The sequence below is a fragment of the Crinia signifera genome, chromosome 5 (assembly GCF_055691185.1).
Source record: "Crinia signifera chromosome 5, ASM5569118v1, whole genome shotgun sequence".
Taxonomy (NCBI): Eukaryota; Metazoa; Chordata; class Amphibia; order Anura; family Myobatrachidae; genus Crinia; species Crinia signifera.
The window spans coordinates 170,779,621-170,798,718 of NC_139221.1; the positions used below are offsets into that span (position 1 = coordinate 170,779,621).

Here is a 19,098-nt window from a genome sequence, read left to right on the forward strand (position 1 = left end):
GGCATGTGGCTTTATGTGTAATGGGTATTACAAAGTTTGCTAATATGTGCAATGGGCTTTACGGTGTGTGGTATAATGTTAGTCTGCGCCCCCTTTTCGCCACGCAAGAGCCCTGCCTACTACAAATGGGGATGAGCATGCCCTTGCTCCGGGCACCGTGGGCACTAGCTACACTACTGGTTTGGCGGAGGGGATTGTAGCATCTACATGATCCCTCCTGTTAGTGAGGGATGTGGAGGTAAGATAGAAGGCACAATGGTGAAATCTAGAAAAACCACCCAAGACAATAGGACACACACCCAAAAACAGTACAACACACACAAACACACAGAACACACACACACTTAAACATTGCACACAAAAAAAATAATGTATCATAGTTGCTAAATCTCAGGAGTGCAGGTGAAATTCATCAACACACACAAGCTATCAAGTCCGGAGCAGTGTGTTTCAAACAACAACTCCACAGCAGATTTAATTGCGGTCATTGAGTATCAATGCAAACATTTTGACATTATGGTGGAGGTTTTAACAAATTACAATTTTGGGCCTTTGGCACAGCATAAAATAAAATTTTACAGCAATTTTGGAAAATAAAAAAACCCTAAGGTTTTGACGGGCAAGTCAGCTAGTAAAATAATATAAGAACCACTTAATAATAAAATGGACACAATGGTTTAATATTGATATTCACAATAAAAATGCAATAATAGATGAATCAAAGAATTAATAGTTCTGTAACATCAGTAGTAGTACAATGCAGAATTTATGGCAATTGTCCTTGTTCACATCGATAACCATAATAGAAGTTTTAAAGCAGTTGACGCTGTTCACATTAAAACTCAACATTTTTCGTGTTGCGACTTCATCAGGGGCATGTCTGGGTGGTATAAGAAAAGGGCTATCAATCTATATGATATACAGAATTTAAATAAAATATATACCCATTCTGTACAATTAATATACATAATGAATTCAGGAATTGCTGAGGTAAATGGTGGTACTGTATGACTCGACTTAAAAATGTATATATCCAAAATAGGGTCCTTAACATCTATAGAAACAAATGTACAGATGGAGTCGGGGTTATCTTTGCAGGGGATGGCGGCAGAATCGCCCCCGCCAGCCGCCATATGCTCTGCGAAAGGGGACGCGCGCACACGAGATGCGCGCGTCTTAGTCAGATGGACGCCGGGCTGCTGGCGGATCGCCAGCGGAGACAGTCTGGCAATTCGCCAGCAAGAGGGAGCCTGGCTCCATCTGTAAGTACGCATAAGGAATGGAACAAGCCAAATTCAGAAGTATGAATGATTGTAAATAATAAGCCGATCATATAGAACTCTATGGCCATATTCGGCAGAGTTCTATCAATGGTGTATTCATGCGTACAGCCAAATTTGGCTGAAGTTGCCATTCATAAAAACGGCCAAATTCAGCCAAATTTGGTTGATTGTAAATTTGCTAGGCACCGAGTCCTGACCGTATTTAACATTGAATGGAAAATTAATGCATTCATACATATTTGATCTTAGTATATTTCCACAATATGGTTGACAAATTCCATGAGTGGGCTGTCTTTCCTAAACTGTAGTCTGGACGAGGAGAAAGAACAGTGTTTAGCTGTTTTTAATGGTTTGGCCATAGCTCTTAGAATACCTCAGTGAAGGGATATTTAAAATTACAGTGTAGAGAAGTGTAAAAAAAACTTTTATGGAAGGCTCTTGGCTATTCCATCACGACTATGCCCATTAGATAAAGTGAGATCCATTTAAAAAATGTTTTGCCAAGTTTTGTGTGAAATAACATGACTTAAGTTGCACAGAGCTGCGTAAATATGGAGAGTCAAGTGGTCACATACTTATGGCAATGCTGTGTGTGCATGCATGTGGATTACAATACTAATGTTAATTCTCTTTTACTTTTTTTTCTAGGTCATCTGATCAAGACTCTCCAAAGTAGGTGGCAAAATCTCACTTTATTATTTCATTTTTATAGGTTATATGGTAGCAGGCATATTGTATAGAAATACATCAGGAAGAGATCTAAATGAAACTTTTATAAAAATATATATATATTTACACTGCCAAGACTAAGCATAATTGTAATGCTGCTGCTGTGTGGGGTGAGGGAAGGGTGGATGTTGGAGCCATATTTCAAAAACTTTCTGTGTATTCAGGCACAGATTTCTATACCCCAGCAGAGTAGATCTAAATAAACGTACTCAGATGGGGATAACAGTGGTCTTCATGACCAATGCTGATTTGATGCAACACATAAATCTGCAATGCTAGCATGGACCATATTTTCTTCTTCAAATGCCTCCTGTGGCATACGTATATTACTTGTACAGTGTTTGCAGCATTGTCTCTGTGATCATGCAAAACAGTACAAGTATGAATGAGGTACTTAGGGATAGTTTTTTGGTGCTGCTAATTAGCAAATTTTGTGGCATGATAGATATGGCTATTTGGCGTAATTGAGTATATGTTTGTGGATACATCTGTACTTCTTGTTTTTGTCTGTGCTGTGATCTAAGTGGTGTTTTTGTCCTCCTTTTTTACATGGGATACTTCTTCTCTTTTCAACCCCCTTTCACATGCTTCTTCTTTTAAAGAAAAATAAAATACCTCAGATGTGTGCAAAATGACTGGTTTAATGTATGACATCTGTGGTTGGTTGTAAAGTTAGTAAAAGGTTTGGCAAATCTTTTGAATTCACTTGGGATTCAAGTCTGTCTATCTCAGGTTCAACCATCTTGAAACCAGTGGGGCGCTCCATAGTGCATATATCACATGTATCAAAGGTTTATTTAATTTAAAATACACTCTCATGTGAGGTATAAAATCATGTACCAAGTCTGGTGGTTGACACAACGGCAGCGATCACAGCATAAGATAGAGAACTGTACACCGCAGTTCTGTTGGAGTGGCTACACTCACATCCAAGATCGACGCTAGGCCACGCACTACGCATTTCATCACCGAGAATTCGTCAGAGGGCTGGCCTAGCGTCGGTCAGAATCCTCTATATACCTCGGCCGCCTCTTTGCACAGCTGGTATATTAACCTTAACTTTGCTGTTTGTTAAACATTGGCACCGGGCATATTGTAATAATTCACATGAAATTTCAAAGTACTTAGCCAAGCATATAAACATATCTGATCTTAAATGATATATGAGAACAATGAAAATATAAAATATATTATAAAAGACACCGCATTAATTGTAAGCAGTGGAAAACAGTGCATTGTATAAATACTGCTACTTTCTCTTAAAGGAACACAACATAATATAATCTCTTTAGGATGAGGGAAATTCTAAAATAATACCATTTAAAATATTACTATTAAACATGAAAACATGTCACCACATATATGTAAAAATTATATAAAAAAAAACACGATACTCTGTAGAGCAAAAGAATTTGAAAATGAAAAAGTGAAAAAAAAAAAAAAATGATGGACTTTACTACCAACACAGGGTTGCCGACTTTATAATTCTCCTCTTCGGGAGAAGCCCGGAGAGGAGAGTTCCAGCAGTCGCTCAGGGGGAGGGGCTTAAGTGTGACGTCACTAAGCCCCACCCCCATGATGACAAACTGCCGAATTCACGGATCTCCGTGGAGGGGCGGGGCTAAAATGACGCGATTGTGTCATTTTAGCTCTGCCCCCTCCTCTGAGACCTGAGGATTTCGGCATTTTAATGCCGCGATCCGGGGCGCAGGGGGGGTCCCCCTGAATCCGGGAGGGTTGCCCACCCTTCCGGGGGGCCGGGAGGGGGTCCCGATTTTCGGGAGACTCCCGGCCATTCCGGGAGAGTCGGCAACCCTGTACCAACATAACTCTCAGAAAAATAGCCAATAATGGAAAATGCATGTACAACTTATCCCAAGAATGGGGTCATTTCTTCTTCTTCTTCATTTAAACATCTTTGGATTAAGGTGTTCATAGGTACAATCCAGAAAGATTCCCTCTTAGATAAAAGAACATCCCTGTTCCCCTTCCATATATCTAACGTCACATGCTCTAATCCAAAAAAATCTAATTTTCTTTGGGTCACTGTTCTGGCCAATCTTAAAATGCTGTGGGACACTGTGGTCAATGGCGTAACTAGATACATGTGGGCCCCATAGCAAAAGTTTGTAAGGGCCCATATTTATCACCTAATGTTTAAAAATGTATACAGCATATGATACTTTGACAGGCAAAGCGGGCCCCATAGCAGCGGCACCCCCTGCACCTATGGTAGTTACGCCCTTGACTGTGGTTTTCCACACAGTTTTTGAAGTTTCTATAATGCTCTAAAATTTTTATTTTCAGTGACCTTTTCGTTTTTCCTATATAAAACTTTCCACATCCAACAAGTAAACAACATATGTCGTATTACAATTATTAAACCCCTTTACTAGTCTCTCTTTACTATCTACATATTTAAATGTTTTAGTACTATTTAAACCACGTATGCACATCTTGCATTCTCCGCATGTGAAATATCCATTCGTTTAAAAAACAAAAATATCTTTCCTAATGTCTATTAGAGACTAGCTGACGGTTTGTTTTTCAAAGTTAAGGATCTTGTAATATATATATATATATATATATAGGATCTTGGCAAAAAGGCGTCACTCTGAGTCTTGGTAGAAATTCAAAAGTGCTTTATTGCGTTGTAACCGACACCAGTGTTTCGAGCTCAAGGCTCGTCCTCAGGGTTCAACTCACAATGAACAAATGACAGTGTAATATACCCCACAAAGATTCAAATTACATTATACTTACCTGGATCAGGTGTGACACCAGCGTGTGCCGCAGATAGTCGGAACGCTCCTGTGCCTCTGCGTTCTCCCGGGTGACGTCATCACGGTGCGTCCCCGCCTATGGAACGCACGCCGGCAACATAAGCTCTCACGACTTCCGCATACTGACCCGCATGCGTCATCCTGAACCAGGTGAATTCTAAGGGCACAATAAATAAATAAATGCGCCGTTGTAAGTGACAGTGCTTATACGATCATATGCATCAAAAAATATCATACACATGAATAACACATTAAAATAGTGAAACATATATAAATACATATATGAAAAAAACATACATACAAAAAAAGACAATTAAAAAGAGTAACCCAATTCTCAGTCAGTGTATGAATATATCGTCATATAAATTAGTAATATAATTACAGCGCCTACTATGGGCCTGTTAGCAACCTTACATGCATATGAAGCAATACTGACAAATACTTTGAAAATATGGGTATAACACCATGGGAGCAGCGGAAAATCATAATAATCTGGCAAATATCCATTACCCTTTCTAGTATGACATAAAATCAACATCATAATGTAAACTCCATACCATCTGTAATGATACAGACCAACCTGTGCTGCATGGATTTACAAAAAACTCTGCAATCCATGTTGCTCGTTAAGTCCCCTAGGGGCAATCGTGTCCAAAACATGAATCCATCTTGCCTCAGCCTGAAGGAGCTTTTTACCTCTGTTGCCCCCTCTGTAATGTGAGGGCACATGGTCTATAATCTTAGATCTCAAACTGGCTATTCCATGACCCATCTGGACACAGTGACGGGCCACGGGCTGGTCACTGTTCCCACTAGCCAATGCCTGTCTGATGGCATGGCGATGGTTCGCCATCCTCTCTTTAAACTGACATTCTGTCTTGCCCACGTAATAAAGACCACATAGACAAGACAGAATGTAAACCACGAATTTAGTAGAGCACGTGACCGCAAATCTGATGGGAATTTTGCGGCCAGTGTGGGGGTGGTTGATGTATTTTCCCACTAACAAAGATCCACAAGTAGTGCATCCTACACATTTATAACATTCTGCTGGACATGTCAAAAAATGAGTGGGTGCTGATTTTTTTGTGAGCTCGCTGATATCCAATTTAACCAGGAGATCATTCAGGTTTTTCCCTCGTTTGTAGGCTGGCATGATCTGCAACTTGTTTAAACCTACTAATTCTTTGTCCGTAGTAATGAGGGACCACTGCTGTTTGACTCTCCTAGTCACTTCCTGACTATCTTTAGCAAATTGATTGACCCAAGGAATTTTAGATTTAATTTGTTCTGTCCTATCAGGTGGATTTAAGGCTATGTCCCTTGGGATCTGCAAAACTTTTTGTTTGATTTTAGTCAGGGAGCTACGTCTGTAACCTCTCTCTTCAAATTTATCCTGCATTAAATCTAGCTGTTTAGAAGTCTCATCAGGGTCACTGGTAATGCGACGAACTCTTAACATCTGCGAGAAGGGTAAACCCTCCCGCAGGGGTAATGGATGGCAACTTTCGTGGCGTAAAAGTGTATTTCTGTCAGTTTCCTTCACGAAGATGGAAGTAGAAATTTTATTGTTATTTAACACAATTTTGACATCCAAGAAGTTCACTACGCTATCACTGTTAGCGAAAGTGAACTTGACTGGACTGGCCGATTGGTTGTGTGTCTCGAACAAATTAGTGAGGGACTGTGTGGACCCTTGCCAAAAAATCAAAAGGTCATCAATATAACGAAGGTACAAAATTACTTTATCACTCTCTGGTCCATGATGAAATAAGGAATCATTGAATCATCATGGACCAGAGAGTGATAAAGTAATTTTGTACCTTCGTTATATTGATGACCTTTTGATTTTTTTATGTTGCCGGTGTGCGTTCCACAGGCGGGGACGCACCGTGATGACGTCACCCGGGAGAACGCAGAGGCACAGGAGCGTTCCGACTATCTGCGGCACACGCTGGTGTCACACCTGATCCAGGTAAGTATAATGTAATTTTGTAAGCGCGGGAATCTTTGTGGGGTATATTACACTGTCATTTGTTCATTGTGAGTTGAACCCTGAGGACGAGCCTTGAGCTCGAAACACTGGTGTCGGTTACAACGCAATAAAGCACTTTTGAATTTCTACCAAGACTCCGAGTGACGCCTTTTTGCCAAGATCCTGCATTTGGTCCACACACCTGGGAAGGCACCGGAGCAAGTTGCGGAGTTGTACATATTGGTGGAGTGCCGGACTCACCTCCCTGTCTATATATATATATATATATATATATATATATATATATATATATATATATATATATATATATATATATATATAAAGAGTTTATCGGAGAGCGCTGAATTATGTACCACCTAGTCACTTCAGTACAGTATAGAACACCGGTAAAATATATGACAACAATTGATTATTGTCCCTTTCCCGAATGAAGCGTGGAAACTGTTCAAGGTAAAAAGTTCTTAATTGAAACCCAACGCGTTTCGTCAGAACGACTTCTTCAGGGGTATGACAGAATGACTTTAAGTGTATGGTTTGAACAACGTTTTAGAATTCATACAGGATAATGGTAAAATCCGTGGAAGGTAAGTGAAAGCCAAACTGGCTAGATGATTAGATGTCGATGAAAAAATCCGTGAATATCAAAGTTTTTGAGAAGTCCCCAATCGTGTTGATTCAGGGGGAGCTGTCTTTTATTTAATATGTACCCGGTCCTTAAACATTAAGGCACTATAGGAAGATTTAATCGGAAGATGATTTAATCGGAAGGGTCCGTTTAGCTGGGTGCAAATAGGTGTGGTCCTAAGTTGTAGGGTTCACCATACCAATAAGGTGGACAGGATAGGTATAGGCTACACCGGCCTTAAGTATTAAGGAGAAACAACGATCATCGGGAGTAGGACTCACAGAATCTAAAAAATCTTAAAAGTAGGTAAAATTTATTTCCCAGTACCAATGGAAAATCGGAAAGTGACTTGATTTTGAGATGTCACTTCACAAATAAGTCACCACAGTGTAGCAATTTTCAGCAGCTCCTTCACTGGCCCGCCAAAAAACCTTTATTACCCACCCGGCGGGGTGGGAGGAAGAGGAAAAAGAAAACCACAGAAATAAAAAGTGGGACAGTAGTATTTAACCTCTCTAAACACACCCTCACAGAGGCAGAGTCCTCACTCCTCAACCGTGGGCTCTCATTTGTGCCAACGCTTACACAGAACTGGCAAATTGATATGTACCGCAGTACTTGTGTATTTTGGCGGCGCCCATCGCATCGCATACCATAACGCATACGATGGTATGCGATGCGACGCGATATCGTACGATAGAGCACGATGGCATACAATTTTGAAATTGTATGCCATTGTACATGGCATACAATGCCATACGATGCAATGCGATTAAACATTGTATAAGCACCCTAATGGGTGCTTATACAATGTTAAGCACCCAAATGGGTGCTTACAATGTTAAATGCACCCCCACGCCACCCCCCCCCCACTATAAACGTGAACCCGAAGCGTGGCGAGCGCAGCGGTACGCGTCCTACGACCTTTTCATACCCCCACTATCCACGTCGGCGTGGAGTTGAGAATAGAATAGTGTGGCGAGCGCAGCAAGCCACCGAGCCCGAAGCATGGCGAGCGCAGCGGGACGCGGATACCTGTGAAGCCCGTGAAGGGCCGCGTTTACCTGTGAAGGTATCCGCGTCCCCTCGCGGGGCTCGCTGCGCTCGCCACGCTTCGGGCTCGGTGGCTCGCTGCGCTCGCCACACTATTCTATTCTCAACTCCACGCCGACGTGGATAGTGGGGGTATGAAAAGGTCGTAGGACGCGTACCGCCGCCCCACGCGGGCTCGCTGCGCTCGCCACGCTTCGGGTTCACGTTTATAGTGGGGGGGTGGCGTGGGGGTGTATTTAACATTGTAAGCACCCATTTGGGTGCTCAAAAGCACGCTTTAGGGTGCTTATACGATTTTTGGTCGTATAGGGGCTCAAAATCGCGTTGCATCGCATCGTATGCCATCGGGTGCATGGCATGCGATGCGATCTGGGTACTCTTTACTTAGAAGGGCGCCCATCTCGGGCATCTCGGGGATTGAATGCACTAAAAAATCGGGTGAGATCAATCGACGAGATGCCCGAGATTTCCCATAGGGAACAATGTTAAATGTCTCAATTGACCCAATTTTCCTGTTCAATGCCTCAATTGACCCGATTTTTCCATAGGAAACAATGTTAAATGGGACACAGAGGCCAAATAGGCACCCTGAAGTGAATAATGGCCACCCGAATTGTTAACGCCACCCCACGATCAACGTCAACCCGATGCGTGGCGAGCGCAGCGAGCCCGCGAGGGGCGGCGGTACGCGTCCTACGACCTTTTCATACCCCCACTATCCACGTCGGCGTGGAGTTGAGAATAGAAAGTGTGGCGAGCGCAGCGAGCCACCGAGCCCGAAGCGTGGCGAGCGCAGCGAGCCCCGCGAGGGGACGCGGATACCTTCACATGTATCCGCGTCCCCTCGCGGGCTTCACAGCTGTCCGCGTACCCTCGCGGGGCTCGCTGCGCTCGCCACGCTTCGGGCTCGGTGGCTCGCTGCGCTCGCCACACTTTCTATTCTCAACTCCATGCCGACGTGGATAGTGGGGGTATGGAAAGGTCGTAGGACGCGTACCGCCGCCCCTCGCGGGCTCGCTGCGCTCGCCACGCATCGGGTTGACGTTGATCGTGGGGTGGCGTTAACAATTCGGGTGGCCATTATACACTTCAGGGTGCCTATTTGGCCTCTGTGGCCCATTTAACATTGTTTCCTATGGAAAAATCGGGTCAATTGAGGCATTGAACAGGAAAATTGGGTCAATTGAGACATTTAACATTGTTCCCTATGGGAAATCTCGGGCATCTCGTCGATTGATCTCACCCGATTTTTTAGTGCATTCAATCCCCGAGATGCCCGAGATTTTTTACTAACGATGCCCACGATCAAAATCGTGGGCGCCCTTCTAAGTAAAGAGTACCGCGATCTGTTCGTCGTACGACGGACATCGGGGGCGCCGCCAAAATACACAAGTACCTGTACCGCCTAGGCAGGCAACTTCGCCTGAGGGACCACTTCATCAAACACCCAATCACCAAGGAAGGTGATAACCTCACTGCACAGCGTAAACCACCACTGAGAAGCAAGAGCACTTTTGACCCTCCATCCACCAATCCTTCAATCAGCACCTTTAGCAGGGTCCTGAAAAGGGATACCAACCCTTTCATTGAGAGACAAAAGATATCTTTTCATAACATATCTAAGGATGAAAAACAGGCGATTAAGACACTCTCGGATGATATGGACCTTATAATCAGACCAGCAGATAAGGGGGAGGTATAGTCCTGCTCAACAAGGCATACTACGTAGCAGAAGCTATGTCACAGCTTTCAGACACAACCTGCTATGAGCAACTGGAAGCAGACCCCACGTGGAGATATAAACAACATATTGACCAGATCATACTGCTTGGCAAAACCAACAGCTATATCAGTGAGGAGACAGCCAAATTTCTCTCACAACCGCACCCGTGGACACCGTGCCTCTATACCCTCCCCAAGATCCACAAGTCGCTGTCTGCCCCGCCGGGAAGGCCAATCATCTCAGCAAGGGGATCCCTCTGCCAGCCACTATCACAACTGGTGGACTTCTATCTTCAACCAGTTGTGAAGAAAACCAAGAGCTTCATAGCAGATACCAGCGACTTCTTACGGAAGATACAGACATTCCAACAGGTCCCAGAGGGGGCGTTACTTGTGACACTTGATGTCACAAGTCTCTATACGAACATCCCACACTCATTAGGGCTATCAGCATGCCGTGAGGCCCTACACAACAGCAGCGTCTATGAATATGTGTCCCTGTTGAATATGTGTTGACTCTCATGGAAACCATCTTAACTAAGAATTATTTCCTATTTGAGGGCAGATTCTTCCTACAGCACCAGGGTACCGCCATGGGATCCAACATGGCATCGGCTTATGCGAATCTTGTCATAGCGGCATACGAGGAGGCACACATACTGTATGTGGGAATGTTCTGTATAGTGATGACATCGCATTATATGTCCGCTATATTGATGATCTGTTTTTAATTTGGACAGGGGGTGAGGAGAGACTATTGAAATTCTTTGATGAGCTCAATGCAATACCTGGCACCATCAGGTTCACTATTAATTTTAGTGAAAAATTCATCAACTATTTAGATGTAACGGTGATGATTGAAATGGGACATCTGTCTACCAAAATCTACACTAAAGAATCGGACAAAAACACCCTGCTTGCGGCATCCAGCTTTCATCCGGAGCCTCTGAAACGTGGGCTACCGTACTCCCAGCTGCTAAGAGTAATCAGGATTACATCAGACCCTGTAACTACTAAAATAGCTATTGACACAATGAAAGAAAAAATTCTCGAAAGAGGTTATGACAGACACGAGGTGGAGATGGCCATTAAGAAAGTGATGGAACTCAATAGGGACAACCTCCTCCAACCTAAAAGTGCAGACATGACAGTGGGTGACAACAGATTAAACTTTGTGAGTACGTATACAGTGGCTTTCAGACACATTCGTGACAAGATGAATGAACACTGGCACCTTTTGACCAGTGACCCAATACTCTCCAAAGAAATCACAGCACCTCCAAGGTTTGCATATCGCAGAGGCCCAAACTTGAGGGACCTACTTGTAAAGACGAAGCCTAATCCGAACATTACTTCCAAACACACCTGGCTAAAACTGAAAAAAGGCACATTCAAATGTGGGGCGTGTGTAAATTGCCAATTCCTGCTGACAGGCTCAAGATTCACCAATCCCCTCAATGGTGAAACCTTCAATATCAAATACCACCTTGACTGTAATAGTAGATTCATCATATATGCCCTACAGTGCCCATGCCACATGTTGTATGTGGGTAAGACTACCTGCACCTTTAAAGAAAGATTCAACCAACATCGGTCTTCGATGTTAGTAATCTCAGCCTGCGCACTCTATTGATTCCAGCAGAGAAACGATAAATACGATAAACACCATCCAGAGTGACCTAAAGAACCTGCCTGTCACAAGACACTTTATGGAACTACAACACAGAATCATTGATTTGAAATGTACTATACTGGACCATGTTCCACCCTTGAAATATGGTGGCGACAGGGAGAGAATCCTCCTACAGAGGGAACTCTCATGGATCTTCAGGTTAAAATATCTAGCCCCACAGGGCTTAAATGAAGATTTTAAAATGGGTGTCTTCCTATAGACAACCATTTTGCTTTGAACATATGTATGTGTTCTATGGCAGGTCTGTACATATTTTCGACACCGCCGTGTGTCCAGAGAAACATATACCAAATGCATGCCGCCGTGCATGAATGTTTTGCCTGAGGCACCTCCGTATGTCCAGGTGCTTATATGTGATGGCATGCGGCCGTGCATGTTCTTGCCACCAGTTACTGACTGATCTGATTCTCTCTACTGTGTCTGCCTCTTGCACCGCTGTGTGCATAAATGTACTTTTTCTATGCTCTTACAGAAGCTATATTGTTTAACCGCCACATAATTGCAGAATCTGTCCGTTATTACCCATAGTCGACAAGGCTGTGTGTAGACTGGGAGGACCTTGTTGATATAAAATGACTGCTAGACCAAGCGGTGATTCTGCTGGCTTATATATTTAAAAGGCTGTGTTACTGTAGGCTTCTGAATATGCTAGATATTGCCTGTGTAGACCGCTACAGATATGTCAGTGTTGACACTTCACAGTGTTTACTTTCTTTGTGCATTTTTTATGCAGTTTTTATGCATTTATTGTAAGGACTATCAGACCCCCAATGTAATCACTACACATGTACCCAGCATCTGCAGAAATTCTCACACATGATCCAGTGATGCCCGTGACTGTTGTATATGCTCACGGCATCAGTTCACTGACTCCCTCATTGACGTTATCTGCTAGATGCCCCGAATGCATGTACACCACTCACACACTGCCCTTTGATTACCGTGCGTGATGTTTTCTCCAGCAACGCGGCTGTACGCATACTGACAGCCGCTATGAAGCCCGTCACTGTACGTAGGACACCCCCGGTGCCAGCCCAGCTCTGACGCGCCGGGGAAGCCCTGATGAGTCACCATGGAGCCGCACCCCCATCCTAGCCTCCCGCTGTCACTCACTGTAAGTGATGCTAGTGGGGCGTCATTGGAGGTCTGACTGGCCTCTCTCTCATGTTTTTGGAGCAATATTGTGCTATTTAAACGGCTCTCCTGTATACTGCTTCACCTCTGATGAAAACTACTATGAAGTAGTTGAAACAGCTGTCAGGAAACAGCTGTCTGTTTGTGCAAGTGATGTATGTGCAATAAACCAACTTTTCTTCACCTACAAAGTCCGTGTGCCGGTTCCATCCTCACTCTCACAAGAAGGGGGGTAAGTGCTCTTATATATATATATATATATATATATATATATATATATATATATATATATATATATATATTGGGAAAAGAGGGTGGTACAAGCGCCGAGTGAATTCTCCCGATCAAGAATATTTCTGTCCTCTTGATCACACGATGTGTAAGTTCTCCCCCTTTATACACCAATCCTCTCTTTCTTCTAAGAGTGGCAGCTCCTCTCCTATTGGTTCCTGTTCCAGGGAACCTTTATGCAGAAATCTAGGAAAAAAAAGGTGAGAAGGGCGCCTTCTGGTGTAGTAGGTTTAGGTTTAATGTAGATCCCTTCACCTTTAGTGAGTGATCACCCCAATAGTGTACAAGTGTACCGTTGTTAGTGGATTCCAACCACTTTTAATGAGCGTGTTTACAGGTATATAGCATCCAGGACTTGGGTATCTCTTATCCCCACGGACTTTTCTCTCAGATCTCTAGGACAAGCTGAGCCTGGGTCTGAGCGGAGAAAGCTGCTGGGTGATCCTCCCAGGAAGAGGAAGACTGCTCACGAGCAGTCTTCCTCTTCCTGGGAGGATCACCCAGCAGCTTTCTCCGCTCAGACCCAGGCTCAGCTTGTCCTTTGGGCATCAGTGACTCTCTGGTTGGACCACCATGCTGATATTCTGCCACTATTTTTGGTAATATGTATCACTTGAACGATATGCTGAATTCGCATCATGCTTGGTGTGTCCCTCCTTTGGACTTTATTCTATATTGAACTTTTTTCTACATTAAATATTTTGTTACATTTGCTATGGATGTGCTGGCTTCATATTTTTTATATATATATATATATATATATATATATATATATATATATGGCAGACAATATACAAAGTGCGCCCTCCTAAAATATATCCACCACCAATAGAACAAATGGTGACAATGTGGTCACAATACAACAGATTTAATATATAAAATGGATAAAATATAATAATAAAGCAAATTTTTCATCTGTGTGGAGTCAAGGTTTCTATAACGGTCAACATGCACAAAACCCAACGCGTTTCGTCGTTAAAACGACTTCCTCAGGGGTAACCGTCTAGGTGGTGGAAATAGATATAATTATTAACACTTACTAGAGACTGAATAATTACATAGGTCTGTACTGAAAGTTATTTTATAGATACTTTGTATATTGTCTGCCATTTTCCCCTTTCTCCCCCACTAACAGGGGGGACTTACTTAGTTGCTGCCCATACTCTTCTTATAGCGCATTGAAAGGGTATTTTCTACATATATATATATATATATATATATATATATATATATATATATATATATATATATATATATATATATATATATATATATATATATATATATAAGGGCTCAGTCATGTCCTTATATTATGGCTGAATCGAACAAACTGAGTTTTCCCATAGGGAACTTTTCAGATGGGGGCATGGTGTTTGAGGGACTACACCTCAAAAGTGACTGGACGTACTGAGCTGAAATTTGGCAAGGACGTCAACCGCTGCTGCATGCCAAGTTTCAGGGCAAAATATAAAAAATGAGCAATTGGGAGCAATCTAAACTTCCAACTGTCAGTTTTTTTCTACCACTTCAGAAGTGGCTTTTTGACACCTTTTATAATGAAAGTATATGAGGGGAATTTTGGGTAGGCATAACTCAGGGTAGAGGAAGACTTAAGACTTGGGGTTTGTTTTATTAGATATATATATTGGTTTTTTTTGTGCCTTTTGGAGTTATGGTTTTCCAGATAATTTTTTTTTTTTTTTTAGTGAAACATGCCCCATTATAAAGATAGGGCTTTTCAACTTGTTGCGCCTGCGCAGTGGCCACCAGCAGGGGGTGTACACAGCAAGGCTTCACTTGGGTGTACCAACATGGCTGACATGCTATCTATGAGCTCCGGTCCTACTCTCACGCAAGTAACTTTTACTGGTATGCTTGTATCACCAGCCGATCGCATTCCCCACCTGCTAGTGTCCGCTGTCCGATGGAGTGGAGTTGTGGAGCCGGGGACGGTGTACACTGTCCCTGTGGGTTACGGCCTTCCACCCACAGCACATCGGGACCCCCAGTTTTTTGGTATGTGTCTGTGGAGAGAGGAAACAAGGAAAAACTGATTGTCATCCTCTACCATCTCTGATTACCCACTGCCTCCCCATCGCATTAGCGGTCACTTCACTTGTTTTGTGACTTTGCAATGCTACTGTGTCTGCTGACCATACATGCCATTCTGCAGTAACTTGCTGGGGTCCTGTAATATTTTTTTTATTGTCTTACAAGGTCCCAGAGAAAAATAGTTTGAGAACACCTGCACTACATGTACATTGTAAATATATAGCCTGTATCTTGCTCACGGTTCCCTTAGATTAATTTACTCTCAATATTTGTGCAGCGAATCAGAGGGCACTTTGAGACATTCAGTAGGTTTAAAGAGTAGTTTACTCAAACATAAATGTTTAAAGGACTGCCTCCCCAACATCAGGATACATATACACATATAATAAGTATTTTTGTTTTTCTTTTAGGAACTTATTGGAACGCAGTCCAAACGAAAATAGTTTACCCCAACAAGGTTCATATCCTAGTTCTCCCTGTGGGTTGTCAAGTCACTCTTCTTTATCTCATCCACTTGAGGGTGTGGATAAGAAGTTTCTAGAAACCTATGATACCGTCAAGAAAGGAAACTCAACAGACGATTCCAACCAGTACTACTGTGATAAGGTATTTGGAGATCTTTGAGTCACAAAATTATTGGAACTATATTGTGTATGTGGTATGTGTGTGTATATATCTATATATATATAGAAGACCTTGAGGACAGCACTCCGTTAAGTGCAATAAAAGGGTGCCTTCTGACCTAGAGATCCCGTGAGGACATCCAGCATACAAATGTTCCACCGGCGGCACTCCCAAATAATGGACACACGATCAAAAGCATAGCTTTGCAACGTTTCGATGTCTCTTTATTTACATCGTCATCAGGCAGATACAAACAATAAAACAGCAAGGTTCACCTTATATCCCCTCCCCAAACACAATCACAGGTGAGTTGAGAACGCAATCAAGGATCAGACGCCTAGCGACTGACGTCAGAGGCCGTGATGCGTTCCCATGGTAACATATAAACATACATAAAAAACATTACAAAAAGTTAAAATGCAGAAAAGTACATGTCACATATAATAATGATACTTTTTATAACAGATCATTTAAGCTCAATAATTACAAACAAAATATTATAGAAAATATTATAGAAAAGCATGAAGACCCACGTACTCATTGAGGCCGCGTGGGGCTAGTGTATTTAACCTGTGAATCCATCTGGATTCACAGCGTAATAATCTAAGTGAGCGGTCACCACCGCGTATGTCAGCGGGAATGTGGTCGATCAAGCAGTACCTTAAAGTAGCCAGGCTATGTCCGGCTTGCAGAAAATGTCTAGAGACCGGTTGATCACTCTGCCCGGTGGTCAAAGCTGTACGGATGGAATAGCGGTGTGCTGCCATGCACTCCCGCAACGTACGGTCGGTTTTGCCGACATAACTAAGACCACACGGACACGTGATCATGTAGACAACGTGTGTCGTCGTGCATGTCAACCGGTAGTTGATGGTATATTTTTTACCGCTGTGGGGATGTCTGAATGTGTCACCAGTGACCAATGAGCGACAGGTTATACAGTTAAGACACCTAAAACAACCATTTTTAGCATATAAAAACTGACCAGTTTTAACACCAGATGTTTTGGCGGAGATGTCAGTCTTCATTACCCAGTCACGCACATTTTTCCCTCTAGTGTAGCTGGGCATAATGTTCTTATGGGCTAGTTTTAAATCAGGATCAGACCTTACAATTGGCCAAAGTTTTTTGCAGGTATTGCGGATCCCCCCACTAGCAACATTAAAATGGTTGATCCAAGGGAGCTTGTTGTCACAGGATTTTTTGGGTCTACTTTTAAGCAATTCACTACGGGGGGTAGCTAAAGCTTTAGAACGAGCTGCATCCAAAACTTGCTTGCTGTAACCTCTTTGAGAAAACTTTTCACTGAGTAACCCAATCTGAATGACAGCTTCCTCTCGTGTACTGCAAATCCTGCTAGCACGCAGGAATTGCGAGTATGGTAGACCCTCTTTGAGGGGCTTTGGATGGAAGCTTGCAGAATGTAAAATGGTATTTCTATCAGAGGGTTTTTGAAAAAGAGTAGTTTGAATTATACCATCCACCAACTGAACAGCGACATCCAAAAAATTGACCACATTGTGATCAATGGTGTATGACAATTTCAAAGGGCTCTCTGAACAATTATGCATGTTGATAAATGAGATAAACTGCTCACGTGACCCTGTCCATATAATGAACAGGTCATCTATATATCTGACAAAAAATTTAATTTTATCAGATACTTCACGGTCAGAGAAAAAGATGGTTTGTTCAGTCTCCATCATGTATGGGGGCATCATCCCACTGGGGACCCCATCGCACACCCAGACATCTGCAGAAAGAATTGCCCGTCAAAAAGAAAATAATTGCAAGTAAGGATAAGCTCCAATAACTCACAAATAAAAGGAACACTCGGGCCATTGTATAATGGGTTATCCAATAATAAATCATGGACCGCCCCTATACCAGCCCGGTTGGGAATAACAGTATAGAGGCTGCCTACATCTATACTGCACAACCAACTGTCACAAGGAATGTCATTTATGGCATTGAGTTTGTTCAAAAAGGATGTCGTGTCAATTAGGTGATGGTTATAATTTACAATGCATGGCTGTAATAAAGTATCAATATAAGTAGCACAAGGTTGAAACAGTGAACCCCGGGCGGCTATAATTGGCCGACCCGGGGGCTGTGACAAACTCTTGTGCATCTTGGGGAGCGTATACAATAGCGGGACCAAGGGGCAACGTGGAATTAATGCATCCGCCAGTTTTTTATCAATAATGCCCTCCAAAACAGCATAAGAAATTGTATCCTGCAACAACAATTTAAACCTGTCAGTGGGATCATGATCGAGTTTACTGTACACATTGATATCAGACAATTGACGGTAAATCTCTTCTTTGTATGCAGATAGATCCTGTACAACGATAGCCCCGCCTTTATCAGCGGGGCGTATCGTTATATCAGCAAAAGAAGCAAGAGATTTTAAAGCACTGTATTCACCAGCAGGTAAATTACTCATGGACCGCCCCTTAGGTAACTTAGAAATCACATCATTGGTAACCTGGGTATCAAGCATGCGGGAAAACGTTTTTATTGAAACATTATTAGAAACAGGCTCAAAGGTTGATTTACGCTGTAACTTACGTAATTGAGGCGGAATAGTTTGAGTATTCACAACAGCAGAATCGTTACTCTTTTTAGCAAAGTGTTCATGCAGTCTAAGTTGGCGGTTAAGTCTATATTTCTCCACTTCCCAGTTAAAGGCATTAAACTGGCATGTTGGAACAAAAGACAACCCACGACTTAAAACGCTACTTTCTTCCACTTTGAGCTCACGTTTTGACAGGTTAATTATTGTTGTTTCTTGGGCACCGGGGGTTTGGAGTTTTTGCCCCGACCTCGTCCGGTGCTTTTGGCCACCACGCCTGGTGTATTTTCTCCAGGATCTTGGTGCTGCCTCCGGGTGCGCACACCTAAAGGGACCGAAGTTGTAGAACGGTCAGAGTCGCTGGTGGAAGGCGCATCAGACCCAGGACGGTGTCGTCTGTCATTGCCGTGAGTATGGAACCGTGCGCGGCCAGCGGGAGGGGGTCTTTGATCGCCTCGCCCTCCATGTACCCACATATAGACCCGGTTCAATTCATAGTCCTGCAGAACTTTGGTCAGTTTTTGCTTCGTAAAAGCCA

General features: G+C 42.9%; 1 protein-coding gene across 5 annotated transcripts in view; it reads left to right on the forward strand.

The window, feature by feature from the left end:
• The window catches only part of PTPN3 (protein tyrosine phosphatase non-receptor type 3), a 524,536-nt gene that overhangs the window by 314,689 nt on the left and 190,749 nt on the right, over positions 1-19,098 (forward strand). For all 5 annotated transcript variants that reach the window (XM_083188292.1, XM_083188290.1, XM_083188291.1 and 2 more), the window contains 2 exons: positions 1,932-1,955; positions 15,772-15,967. In XM_083188292.1, the coding sequence (XP_083044418.1) occupies positions 1,932-1,955; positions 15,772-15,967 (220 nt within the window). The remainder of the gene's footprint in view (positions 1-1,931; positions 1,956-15,771; positions 15,968-19,098) is intronic.